Source organism: Schistocerca cancellata, chromosome 8 (assembly GCF_023864275.1).
Source record: "Schistocerca cancellata isolate TAMUIC-IGC-003103 chromosome 8, iqSchCanc2.1, whole genome shotgun sequence".
NCBI classification, from domain to species: Eukaryota; Metazoa; Arthropoda; class Insecta; order Orthoptera; family Acrididae; genus Schistocerca; species Schistocerca cancellata.
This window is the reverse complement of record NC_064633.1, coordinates 117,240,888-117,255,089: the sequence shown is the minus strand read 5'-3', so window position 1 is coordinate 117,255,089 and position 14,202 is coordinate 117,240,888. Positions and strand designations below refer to the sequence as shown.

The 14,202-nt window shown below is 42.9% G+C and overlaps 1 protein-coding gene across 1 annotated transcript in view; it reads right to left on the bottom strand.

Annotated features, from left to right (window-relative positions):
• The window catches only part of LOC126094539 (semaphorin-2A-like), an 807,492-nt gene that overhangs the window by 179,161 nt on the left and 614,129 nt on the right, over positions 1–14,202 (bottom strand). Inside the window, exon 3 of the mRNA XM_049908969.1 lies at positions 8,408–8,459. Within this exon, the coding sequence (XP_049764926.1) occupies positions 8,408–8,459 (52 nt within the window). The remainder of the gene's footprint in view (positions 1–8,407; positions 8,460–14,202) is intronic.

Below are 14,202 nucleotides of genomic sequence, written 5' to 3'. Positions count from 1 at the left end.
CATCATGAAATTCTCGGGTAATATGGAATAGGGCGCATTAACAATACTGAGTGTTCAAATGGCTCGGAGCACTATGGGACTTAACATCTGTGGTCATCAGTCCCCTAGAACTTAGAACTACTTAAACCTAACTAACCTAAGGACATCACACACATCCATGTCCGAGGCAGGATTCGAACCTGCGACCGTAGCGGTCGCGCAATACTGAGTGTCTCCCCTAAAATCCGTCAGGTGCATTTTCTTTGGTGTTTCGGCAATTTACAACTCATGTTTTGCAATGGAACGAGCTGAACAAAAACTGCTCATCATATCTTTCATGCGACGCTCAGTGTCGCTGGAAATGTCGGTTTGTTGCCTGTTAGGGCCAAGAATCAAAATTTTATGTGCCTATTTCTTAGAGCAGACTCAAATCAGTCAAGTGGATTACTCGTTCTATCGGTAAGTATTAACAGGGGCAGTAAAACAGGAAGAATAACCAGTACTGCAGGAGTGACTGGCCCGTGCTGACTGCTACGGACAGGCTATAGGGCTACGTTAGTCGCTGCTGCAGTATTTGTTAGGCACATACTTTACTGTCACTTTTAATACGTATCGATAAAACGAATAACGCAGTAGATTAATCTGGGACTGCCCAACTGAATGGGCACGTAAAACTACGTTTTAAAAATAATTTTGTTTATAACAGGAAATAAGCCGACGCTTTCTGTCGACACTGTGTGTCGCATTAAAGTCGTGATGAGCAGCATCTGTTTGCGCTCCTTCTGGCTACAACGGCAGAAACGGAATTACGTATTTCTACCGAAACATCACAGAAAATGCGCCTGACGACTCTTAGGAGAGACACTCTGTATGAAACAAACAACATTTGTCAAAACACAAGGTACAAATAGACTCCAACAATATTTTATGTGTAATACATTCCAGAACTTATTTTCGCAGATTAGTAAGAGAATTAGCTTATTTTATTTGCAGAAATCACGGACGTATAAGGTGCAGGCAAATGAAAACGAGACAGTTGGAAAAAAGCTCATTGTTTCAAAAGTAACCGCTATAACTGTTAATGCATTTATCCCACTGCGAGACAAGGCGTTCCGATGCCTTCGTAGAAAAAAGTTTGCTGTTACCTACGGAACGATGTTTGTATACAGCGTGCACTTCATTGTCACCAGCAAATCGACCGACACAAATACCTTTTTTTTTCAGGTCTCCAGAAATATGGAAATGGAATGGGGAGAGTTCGAGAGTGTATGGAGGACGTGGACGGGCTTCCCAAAGAAACTTCTGCCGCGTACTCGAAGCAACCTTGGCAACGTAGGGGCCTACCCATTCGTGGCCGTCGGTTTGCTGCGGACGAAGCAGGGGGTTCCTATGCACAGTCACGATTCCGTAGGCAAGCGCAAGCATTTTTCCATGAGGCAAAGACCACTTTGTCTCACAGTGAGAGAAACGTGCACTACTGCCCATTAAAATTGCTACACCACGAAGATGACGTGCTACAGACGCGAAATTTAACCGACACGAAGAAGATGCTGTGATATGCAAATCATTAGCTTTTCAGAGAATTCACACAAGTTTGGCGCCGGTGGCGACACCTACAACGTTCTGACATGAGGAAAGTTTCCAACCGATTTCTCATACACAAACAGCAGTTGACCGGCGTTGCCTGGTGAAACGTTTTTGTGATGCCTCCTGTAAGTTTCCGACTTTGATAAAGGTCGGATTGTAGCCTATCGCGATTGCGGTTTATCGTATCGCGACACTGCTGCTCGCGTTGGTCGAGATCCAGTGAATGTTAGCAGAATAGGACGGTAATACGGAAAGCCGTGCTGTATCCCAACGGGCTCGTATCACTAGCAGTCGAGATAGATGACAGGCATCTTATCCGCATGGTTGTAACGGATTGTGCAGCCACGTCTCGATCCCTGAGCCAACAGATAGGGACATTTTCAAGACAAGAACCATCTGCGCGAACAGATCAGATCGACGACGTTTGCAGCAGCATGGACTATCAGCTCGAAGACCATAGCTACGTATACCCTTGACGCTGCATCACAGACGGAAGCACCTGCGATGGTGTACTCAACGACGAACCTGGGGGCACGAATGGCAAACCGTCATTTTTTCGGATGAATCCAGGTTCTGTTTACAGCATCACTGGTTGCACGTCTCGGTCAACTCTTGTTCGCATTGACGGCACTTTGAATAGTGGACGTTACATTTCAGATGTGTTACGACCCGTGGCTCTACCCTTCATTCGATCCCTGTGAAACCCTACATTTCAGCAGGATAATGCACGACCGCATGTTGCAGGTCCTGTACGGGCCTTTTCTGGGTACAGAAAATGTTCGACTGCTGCCCTGGCCAGCACATTCTCCACATCTTTCACCAACTGAACACGTCTGATCAATGGTGGCCGAGCAACTGGCTCGTCACAATACGCCAATCACTACCTTTGACTCGCATTCGGGAGGACGACGGTTCAATCCCGGGTCCGGCCATCCTGATTTAGGTTTTCCGTGATTTCCCTAAATCACTCCAGGCAAATGCCGGGATGGTTCCTCTGAAAGGGCACGGCCGACTTCCTTCCCCATCCTTCCCTAATCCGATGAGACCGATGACCACGCTGTCTGGTCTCCTTCCCCAAACAACCAACTACCTTTGACGAACTGTGGTATCGTATTGAAGCTGCACGGGCAGCTGTACCTGTACACGCCACCCAAGCTCTGTTTGACTCAATGCCCAGGCTTATCAAGGCCGTTATTTCGGCCTCAGGAGTTTGTTCTGGGTACTGATTTCTCAGGATCTATGCACCCAAATTGCGTGAAAATGTGATTACATGTCAGTACTAGTATATTTTTTTTTTTTTTTGTCATCAGTCTAATGACTGGATTGATGCGGCCCGCCACGAATTCCTTTCCTGTGCTAATCTCTTCATCTCAGAGTAGCACTTGCAACCTACGTCCTCAATTATTTGCTTGACGTATTCCAATCTCTGTCTTCCTCTACAGTTTTTGCCCTCTACAGCTCCCTCTAGTACCATGGAAGTCATTCCCTCATGTCTTAGCAGATGTCCTATCATCCCGTCCCTTCTCCTTATCAGTGTTTTCCACATATTCCTTTTCTCTCCGATTCTGCGTAGAACCTCCTCATTCCTTACCTTATCAGTCCACCTAATTTTCAACATTCGTCTATAGCACCACATCTCAAATGCTTCGATTCTCTTCTCTTCCGGTTTTCCCACAGTCCATGTTTCACTACCATACAATGCTGTACTCCAGACGTACATGCTCAGAAATTTCTTCCTCAGATTAAGGCCGGTATTTGATATTAGTAGACTTCTCTTGGCCAGAAATGCCTTTTTTGCCATAGCGAGTCTACTTTTGATGTCCTCCTTGCTCCGTCCGTCATTGGTTATTTTACGGCCTAGGTAGCAGAATTCCTTAACTTCATTGACTTCGTGACCATCAATCCTGATGTTAAGTTTCTCGCTGTTCTCATTTCTACTACTTCTCATTACCTTCGTCTTTCTCCGATTTACTCTCAAACCCTACTGTGTACTCATTAGACTGCTCATTCCGTTCAGCAGATCATTTAATTCTTCTTCACTTTCACTCAGGATAGCAATGTCATCAGCGAATCGTATCATTGATATCCTTTCACCTTGTATTTTAATTCCACCCCTGAACCTTTCTTTTATTTACATCATTGCTTCCTCGATGTACAGATTGAAGAGTAGGGGCGAAAGGCTACAGCCTTGTCTTACACCCTTCTTAATACGAGCACTTCGTTCTTGATCGTCCACTCTTATTATTCCCTCTTGGTTGTTGTACATATTGTATATGACCCGTCTCTCCCTATAGCTTACCCCTACTTTTTTCAGAATCTCGAACAGCTTGCACCATTTTATATTGTCGAACGCTTTTTCCAGGTCGACAAATGCTATGAAAGTGTCTTGATTTTTCTTTAGCCTTGCTTCCATTATTAGCCGTAACGTCAGAATTGCCTCTCTCGTCCCTTTACTTTTCCTAAAGCCAAACCGTCATCTAGCGCATTCTCTATTTTCTTTTCCATTCTTCTGTATATTATTCTAGTAAGCAGCTTCGATGCATGAGCTGTTAAGCTGATTGTGCAATAAATCTCGCACTTGTCAGCTCTTGTCGTCTTCGGAATTGTGTGGATGATGCTTTTCCGAAAGTCAGATGGTATATCGCCAGACTCATATATTCTACACACCAACGTGAATAGTCGTTTTGTTGCCACTTCCCCCAATGATTTTAGAAATTCTGATGGAATGTTATCTATCCCTTCTGCCTTATTTGACCATAAGTCCTGCAAAGCTCTTTTAAATTCCGATTCTAATACTGGATCCCCTATCTCTTCTAAATCGACCCCTGTTTCTTCTTCTATCACATCAGACAAATCTTCACCCTCATAGAGGCTTTCAATGTATTCTTTCCACCTATCTGCTCTCTCCTCTGCATTTAACAGTGGAATTCCCGTTGCACTTTTAATGTTACCACCGTTGCTTTTAATGTCACCAAAGGGTGTTTTGACTTTCCTGTGTGCTGAGTCTGTCCTTCCGACAATCATATCTTTTTCGATGTCTTCACATTTTTTCCTGCAGCCATTTCGTCTTAGCTTCCCTGCACTTCCTATTTATTTCATTCCTCAGCGACTTGTATTTCTGTATTCCTGATTTTCCCGGAACATGTTTGTAATTCCTCCTTTCATCAATCAACTGAAGTATGTCTTCTGTTACCCATGGTTTCTTCGCAGCTACCTTCTTTGTACCTATATTTTCCTTCCCAACTTCTGTGATGGCCCTTTTTAGAGATGTCCATTCCTCTTCAACTCTACTGCCTACTGCGCTATTCCTTATTGCTGTATCTATAGCGTATCTCGTCATTCCTTAGTACTTCCGTATCCCACTTGTTTGCGTATTGATTCTTCCTGACTAATGTCTTGAACTTCAGCCTACTCTTCATCACTACTATATTGTGATCTGAGTCTGTATCTGCTCCTGGGTACGCCTTACAATCCAGTATCTGATTTCGGAATCTCTGTCTGACCATGATGTAATCTAGTTGAAATCTTCCCGTATCTCCCGGCCTTTTCCAAGTATACCTCCTCCTCTTGTGATTCTTGAACAGGGTATTCGCTATTACTAGCTGAAACTTGTTACAGAACTCAATTAGTCTTTCTCCTCTTTCATTCCTAGTCCCAAGCCCATATTCTCCTGTAACCGTTTCTTCTACTCCTTCCCCTACAACTGCATTCCAGTCGCCCATGACTATTAGATTTTCGTCCCCCTTTACATACTGCATTACCCTTTCAATATCCTCAATACACTTTCTCTATCTGTTCATCTTCAGCTTGCGATGTCGGCATGTATACCTGAACTATCGTTGTCGGTGTTGGTCTGCTGTCGATTCTGATTAGAACAACCCGGTCACTGAACTGTTCACAGTAACACACCCTCTGCCCTACCTTCCTATTCATAACGAATCCTACACCTGTTATACCATTTTCTGCTACTGTTGATATTACCCGATACTCATCTGACCAGAAATCCTTGTCTTCCTTCCACTTCACTTCACTGACCCCTACTATATCTAGATTGAGCCTTTGCATTTCCCTTTTCAGATTTTCTAGTTTCCCTACCACATTCAAGCTTCTGACATTCCACGCCCCGACTCGTAGAACGTTATCCTTTCGTTGATTATTCAATCTTTTTCTCATGGTAACCTCCCCCTTGGCAGTCCCCTCCCAGAGATCCGAATGGGGAACTACTCCGGAATCTTTTGCCAATGGAGAGAACATCATGACACTTCTTCAATTACAGGCCACATGTCCTGTGGATGCACGTTAGTATAATATATTTGTCCAATGAATACCCGTTTATCATCTGCATTTCTTCTTGGTATAGCAATTTTAATGGTCAGTAGTGTATTTACAGTGAAGGCGATTACGTTTGAAACACTAACAGTTTACTTACTTTTTTCCATCTTTCTCGTTTGCTCTTGACTGCACCTTATAATTATCTCTCTGCACTCCAGTGTAATCAGTGAGGACCAATATAGAGATGACCAAACATTGATCCTATGTCCCTCCCATCTTCGAATAATTTGTCAGCGTAGATGGACGATCAGCATCGTTGTCTTCCGGAACAGCAGGTCGCGTCAAGTCAGTTTAAGACGGTGCATCAAAATGGAAAGACTCATGATGGCCATTTAAATCATCCTTAGAAGTAAACTGTAATTTCTTGAAGAGGTTCTGTTTCTTTTTCTATTGGGATTTTTCTGATTTCTTAGAATCTTTGTTTCCTTTGGAGGTTGTTTAACTCTTATTTCGAAGTGTGACCGATTTTTCTTTGGAGAACGGTTTAGTGCAGATGATGTCCCGGCTTTACTTCCTCTATGGAACACATTCTTTTTCAGTGATCTCTCCCAGCGTAGACAATTAGTTCTGGATAGACAAGGAGGAGGTGCAAAACAACACTTAAAAAAACAAGGAACTGTTGCATCAGAACTCTTAGATGTTCCGTACAATGCGGAGAACTAACTTAGAAGGAGACTTCGTTTAAAACTCGGCTAACATCTCAGTTTCATTGTGTTTAGATGACGTTGTGAACATAGGAAGTTACATTGGTCTTGAATGTATGTGTTAATTCGTAGTGGGATACGAAATATCCAATATCACGCACGAACACGGGTATAAATGTGGGCAGATTGATAAACAAAAAGTCGGCAACTAAAAAAAGGCCAGTGCATAATAAACTAATACACGTTGAATACGTTTTACAGCAGTTATAACTGACACCCATCTAATATTTGATACAAAAAAAATGGTCAAATGCCTCTAAGCACTTTGGGACTTAACATCTGAGATCATCAGTCCTCTAGACTGAGAACTACTTAAATGTAACTAACCTAAGGACATCACACACACCCATGCCCGAGGCAGGATTCGAACCTGCGGCCGTAGCAGCAGCGCGGTTCCGGACTGAAGCGCCTAGAGCCGCTCGGCTAATGCGACCGGCATTTGAAAAAAATAATTGAAAATTTACTTGCCGAAAGTTTACAAGACTGAAACACAACGTTTCTTGAACAGCAAGGACATCAATGCTGAGAAGCTGTCGACACACCTGATTGAGCAACGTGGGAGATGTCACGTGCCGCAACAGTAACAGAGAGATGAGACGCGGTATTCGCTATTGCCGAACTATTCCGTCACGCTCGAATCTCCTTTAGTTATTACTATTTGATCTGTTCTGTACTGTAACGTAGGTGAGCCGCCAAATCATTATTCACTGCTGTGCAACGGAGTTTACGCTTTGTACTTCTTGGCAGATTAAAACTGTGTGTCGCATCTGAGTCCGCACAGTTGAACCATGAAGTTTGCCTATCGCGGAAAAAGCGCTGGCCGACTAAGTTATCGATCCAGATACTCACGAGCCGCCCATACGGTTTCAGTTTTGTCAGTACCTACGTATCAAAATTCACAGAGCCACAATCCCGCTCCGCCCTCCCCCCGACCGGATAAGTAATTGTAGAACTGAAGGAGTGAGGGCAGGTCGTGAGCTGTACGTGCACTGCGTAGTCGGTAACAATGGCGCTGGTGTCGAATCTCTGGATTTGCACACAGTTTTACCTGTCAGAAAGTTTCAAGAAATAGTTTGTAAAGCCCCACGAAACGATATTATTCCGTTAACACCGATCTCAGTAAGTAATCCAGGCGTTTTCGTTAGACTGACTGACCAAGTATAGCCGCAAGTGCTTAAGGATAACTGCGGTCTGACGATATTCGCGGTATCACGAACTCATCTGAACATCCGAAAACGTAACGCCAAGAAACTGTATCAAATTAGGTTTACTTTCCGGAGCCATGAATGCAAAAACGGCGTCCTGTCTTCCGGGATACAGTCACCTGTCTAGAGATAATTAAATTTTTAATTTCTCCATTTAAAGGACAATAGGAAGAAGCGGTGGAGAAGAACAGATGTCGGAATAAAGGTAGCAGAAATGAAGAGCAGGCATGAAGTACGCTTTAAGTATTCTACGTTCTTTAAGATTATCTGATGACTGAGGCAGAAAGATAACGAGGATTTAACTTAACACCTAAAGCAGTGTTTCAAATTGTCTGGCACAATGTTTCATACTAACTATAATTTTCGCAAGTGTTCTTTTAAATTAGGAGACTTCGTTTAAAACTCGGCTAACTTCTCAGTTTCATTGTGTTTAGATGACATTGTGAACATGGGAAGTTACATTGGTCTTGAATGTATGTGTTAATTCGTAGTGGGATACGAAATATCCAATATCACGCACGAACACGGGTATAAATGTGGGCAGATCCGATGTAACAATGTTCAGTAAGAAACCACTTAGACTCCTAAATCAGAACTCACCTCGCAGCTGGAGTGGCTGATATTGCTGAGATTTAGCCGGAACACTCGGTCCCTGTAACAATGGAAGACCTCTGTCAAAAATTACATTTTCATCAATCTCAGAAACATTTAAGAAGGATACAAGTAAAATTAATAACGAAATACCACGTGCAAGCACCCAGCAATATTCTATTTCAAAGACGGCTACGCGTCAGTACCTCAGAGTAATTAATTAACTTAATAATTCTGATATCATGTAATCTATATTACACTTCACTGTTGTCTCTAAATTGTCGTAACTATCTGAAATGGCCCTTGCCATACGGAAGTCAGGTATACTCGTATATAAATACAGATATACAATAATTTATTACACAAAGGCGTCTGAAGCACATCAACAAGCCTACATTTTATATTTGAACCAACAGATCAACAACAATCAGTAGATCATCTATAGCAACCGTAATCACAACGCTACTGCGAAGACTGGAAGGCTCTCAAGTACTAGAGACACTGGAAGCAATGTAATTGTAGGGATTAGAAGTAAGTTAAGTTATATTTCATAATATTGTCGTCACTAGAACGTGATGGATAATGCAGGGGGGACAAATCATTTCGGGTAATGCAGAGGGAACTAACCCCTCGTTGAGCTTCAACTTCATGAAAATTGTTTATGAATATTCGTTCCATATTCTGATAAACTGAGATACTGTATTTCTCACTCCATCATCGTTATGTAAATAAATAATAGTATGAGGTCTGAAGAAGAATTGAGCCTCGGCTGCTTAATTTCATGAAGTTCACACTTTGCATGTTACGTCGTTGCAAGAGGATAGAGGTGAGTGAAGGGAATTTCCAAGCCTTTATAAATCGAACTCACATACATGTAAAACGAATTAATGTTGTTCATAATCTATAATTATCAAACGATTAAGCCGAATGAGAGCAGGAAAGCACTTACCGTCATAGCCATACTTTTTGCATAATTTTTTCCATAATGAGGTCGCACACAGCGAACTATGAATTTACAACAAAAGCAGAATTAGAAAAAGAATGTATCACCATACAGCGATAAGTGTTCCCGCGGTGTAATTTTTATTACTGTGTTGAGAGGAAAACCATCTGAGTGCAAAATCCGGTGCCTGCACACGGCCTAAACCTCTCCATTACCGCTAAGCCGGTCAATCCCCCGCATAACGGTTGCGTCGCTGTTACCAACACACGCTTCCACTCTATGCGCCAAAATGATTTTTACAGTCTCTCTTCTTGTTACATTCGTATATTCTCCCTTAAAACATACCGTAAACTTAAGAAGAACTACAATAACCTTCTCCGAACTTTCGTACTTCACACAAACTACATAATGCTCAATCTCAATTTATTTTGGCTTCTCAGACAACATTGCACTGGTTAAGGTAGATCTTGTGCGACGTAAAAATATGTTGTAAATGTTATTGATATCCTACAAATATACTTTGTTACTAGAGCATGAGGTCCACGAAGAAGACAATCTGCCAGAAGGCACAAATTTATATTTTTAGTCTGTCAGAAACATTTCAGCACTTTCTATGCTGTTCTGAGTTGCAAAATTAAGTTTGTTTAGAGCGTCAATACTTCTTAGTAACACGCTTCTAGAGCTACGGTCTAGAGCTAAGATATCCCAGAAAAGAAGTAGTAATAACGCTTACTTAACACATACAACTGCAGACGTTGTCATAGACACTGACCTTAAATTTAAACATTCATTGTAAGTATTGTATCAATGCTGTAAGAATGGTTCTTACGGCCCGTTCAAAGAACTGTGAGTGCACAGCAACGAAGGGAACGTTGTGGCACGTAGCGCTGAAGGGCAGTGGAATTTTCCACGAATGAACAATCGAACCATAATAATTATCTTTGACTGTGCGTTTGTTCTACTCTCCAAAAATCGAATACAATGGACACCTGGTATTAAGGTCATATGCAAACAGCACGTCTAGCAGTTTCAGAATTGGCCATTCCACTTCAAGCTATATCGGGCTAAAACATTTATCTCGCAAATGTACCACATTCCAAAATATTTTCGCAGGAAGACATATATGGGTAAATTATGGTTCTACCTTGCGACACGTGCATGTTCAAATTGTAGTTATCGTAATTAGAAAGAAAGCTGACAGAGAAAAGCGAGAAACTGCGTAAAAAATTAAAATAGAGAGAACTTCTATCTTGAATGATGCGGAATGTTATGTTGTTGTTGTTGTGGTGGTCTTCAGTCCTGAGACTGGTTTGATGCAGCTCTCCATGCTACCCTATCCTGTGCAAGCTTCTTCAGCTCCCAGTACTTACTGCCACCTACATCCTTCTGAATCTGCTTAGTGGATTCATCTCTTGGTCTCTCTCTACGATTTTTACCCTCCACGCTGCCCTCCAATGCTAAATTTGTGATCCCTTGATGCCTCAGAACATGTCCTACCAACCGGTCCCGTCTTCTTGTCAAGTTGTGCCACAAACTCCTCCCCAATTCTATTCAATACCTCCTCATTAGTTAAGTGATCTACCCATCTAATCTTCAGCATTCTTCTGTAGTACCACATTTCGAAAGCTTCTATTCTCTTCTTGTTCAAACTATTTATCGTCCATGTTTCACTTCCATACATGACTACACTCCATACCAATACTTTCAGAAGCAACTTCCTGACACTTAAATCTATACCCGATGTTAACAAATTTCTCTTCTCCAGAAACGCTTTCCTTGCCATTGCCAGTCTGCATTTTATATCTTGTCTACTTCGACCATCATCAGTTATTTTGCTCCCCAAATAGCAAAACTCCTTTACTACTTTAAGTGTCCCATTTCCTAATCTGATTCCCTCAGCATCACCCAACTTAATTCGACTACAATGTTAACGTCATCTAATTAACGACTTGCGAATTCACAGCTAAATTAGCCAACAATATTACTTGTGTGTAGTTTCATCATACATGCAAGAAATCTGGCTCCACCGCAGTATGATCACTGCAGTCAACGTTATACCTTGTTTCAGAGGAAGAGCACGGTGGTGATGGGGGCGGGGGAGGGGGGAAGTCGACTGTATCCCACTGAGATATTGTGTCAATAGATGAATATATTTTTCGTCGCCAGATTCTTTCGTTTATTGCTTTCAATGTAAAAGTTCCCTACCTTACCCACAAGGACGATAAATTACACATAAAATGTTTTGGGTATCTTGTGGAGGTACCAAGTACGCAGTATGTACACTAATGTAAAAAGCTCGCTACACCAAGGAAGAGTTGTGCTACATAAACCAAAGTTAGTAGGCGTCTTTCTACATCTGAAAGATGATGTCTATTCAATTTTAGTGCTAGTCGCAAAAAGGCCGGTCTCCAAACGTGGCACTACCGAGTAGAAAGACCATCGCGTTTGGCAGATGGCTGTGGCACACCGTACCACATCTGCAGCTGCAATTTGAGCGAGAGTTGGCAGCGCAGTGACACAACGAAATTGAGCCGAGAGTCGGCTCTCAACATATATCGCGCTGTTAAGATTGTTCTGAGTCCTTCCATTCCATCGTTAATTGATTCTTTCATATCTATCGTTATGCTGCATACGATTCTGTTGAGATTGCCCTCTGGCGGCGTGTCTGGTCTTATCGATCTTCCAGTCGTTGCTTCCTGTTAGCCTTGTGTAAGCGCATTCGGGAGGACGACGGTTCAATCCCGCGTCCGGCCATCCTGATTTAGGTTTTCCGTGATTTCCCTAAATCACTCCAGGCGAATGCCGGGATGGTTCCTCTGAAAGGGCATGGCCGACTTCCTTCCCCATCCTTCCCCAATCCGATGAGACCGATGACCACGCTGTCTGGTCTCCTTCCCCAAACCAACCTTGTCTAAGGGAATAAGATCTTTGGGGGGATGGCCGGTTGGTTGCCTAGCGGTGACGAGTCGGTCGGTCGGTTTTTAAAATCGGGAATTAGAGAATGTAGGACGATGAGACCGCGGCGTGGCGTGGCGGTGGAGAGTTGGCTATTGTTTCGAGAAGCCGCGTGGTCTATCCTGGCGGTGCGAGACGTGTCGGAAGAGTGGACGGGACAAGGCTGTAAGCTCTTGCTGTGAACACTCAGGGGCTACGGCTGTGGTTCCGAGTCACTACTTGGTGGGAGCGGCAACGGACGTCTTTAAATTTTCCGTCTGGAGGTGGGAATGACGGACTAGTAACTCGCCTAACCTGAGGAGTGGTATTTCGCCGTGAGAAGACGAGGGCTCCGGTGACAGAGCGCGTGGCTGCGCGACTGTGCCCAGTTGGGTACGCTGGCGACGTGGTCACGGTCGGGTGTGAGGAACCCTTGCATCGGAGTTCACCTGCTGTTTCTCTGATAAACTGCAAGTTAAGTTGGTTAAAGGTTAAGATGTTAACTGAATAATTTTGGTTTGTACAACCAGCGTCTTTTCTTTGTGGCCTCCTCCGTTCGGATTTCCTGTCCCTGTAGCCAGTGTATTTATAGACAGTGATCTTTTCCGCTTCTTATTAGTACTGCCCGGTAGGAAGTGTATTTTTGGGCAGTGATTATGGTTCCTAATTTGATTCCTCCTCCTCCTCCCCTGGCCTCGCGTGAGGTCGATGTGATTGCTGAATGTGAGGCGTTGTGTGTCTGTTAGTCCGCTTCTAGCCTGAGCATCCTTCGGGAGACAATTGTGGCCGCCCTTACACCCGGTCGGTTAATTATTTCTATCCCAGGACATTATGGTGCCAGGACATGGAATTAAAGTTGTTAGTTATTGTAAAATATTAAATGGTTGTATTTTACTCAGTTTTTGGCCACTGTTTAAAAAGATTAAGTTTGCCTTTCATTGGTGTTTTTTTTTTTAAATTACGTTGCTTTAAGATTGTTAGTTATTGTAAAAGGTGATTGACTGTATCTTTACTTTGATTGTTTTAATCTACTTGGCAACCTTTGAAGATGCTAGTTCTGCCTCCCTGTCATCTAGCCCTTGTAATTTAATATCTTGTTGTGCCAAAATTTAAAAGAAGTGGTTCCCTACATGTTCGGTAGCGAAATTGTATGCAAATTGGTGTTTTGTTTCATTACTTGGAAAGTTTTAATTTTGTTGTTAAATGCTTTATAAAAGTCTGTTTTAAGTAAAATGGCTTGGTTATTAACGGTAAAGTTTTTAATTTCATTACTTGGAAAATTTTGATTTGTTATCAAATGTTTTATCATAGCCGGTTTTAAGTAAAATGGCTTGGCCGTTAACTGTAAATAAATTGTTTTGAAAAGGCTCTCATGCCTGCTAGCTTTTTGGATCTGTTCCTGGTCAAGTGGTAAAGAAATGACGTTTAATGGTTGAAGTAATAAATAAAGAAATTGTAAACTGCAACTCGACAGTAACCAACTAATTTGGGCCCCGTTCCCACCTGGGGGTTTTCGTTGATTAGTCGTAACACCCGTCTCAGAAATGTTACAGATCGGATACATCAAGGACAGCTCCGAACCAGACGGCCTGTAGCGTGCATTCCACTGACCCCAAACCACCTCCGTTTGCGACTTCAGTGCTATCAAGCGGGAGCTCATTGGAGGAAAGGGTGGAGGTCCATTGTGTTTTCTGATGAAAGCTGGTTCTGCCTCAGTGCCAGTGATCGCCGTGCTTTGGACTGGAGGAGACCAGTTGAAGGCCTGCAACCAACCCGACTGCGTGCTAGTCACAGAGGACCTACATCTAGAGTTATGGTCTGGGGTGTGGTTTCCTAGGACAGCAGGAGAATTCTCGTGATTGTACCACGTATCCTGACTGATAATTTGTACGTCAGTATGGTGATTCGACCTGTTGTGCTACATTAA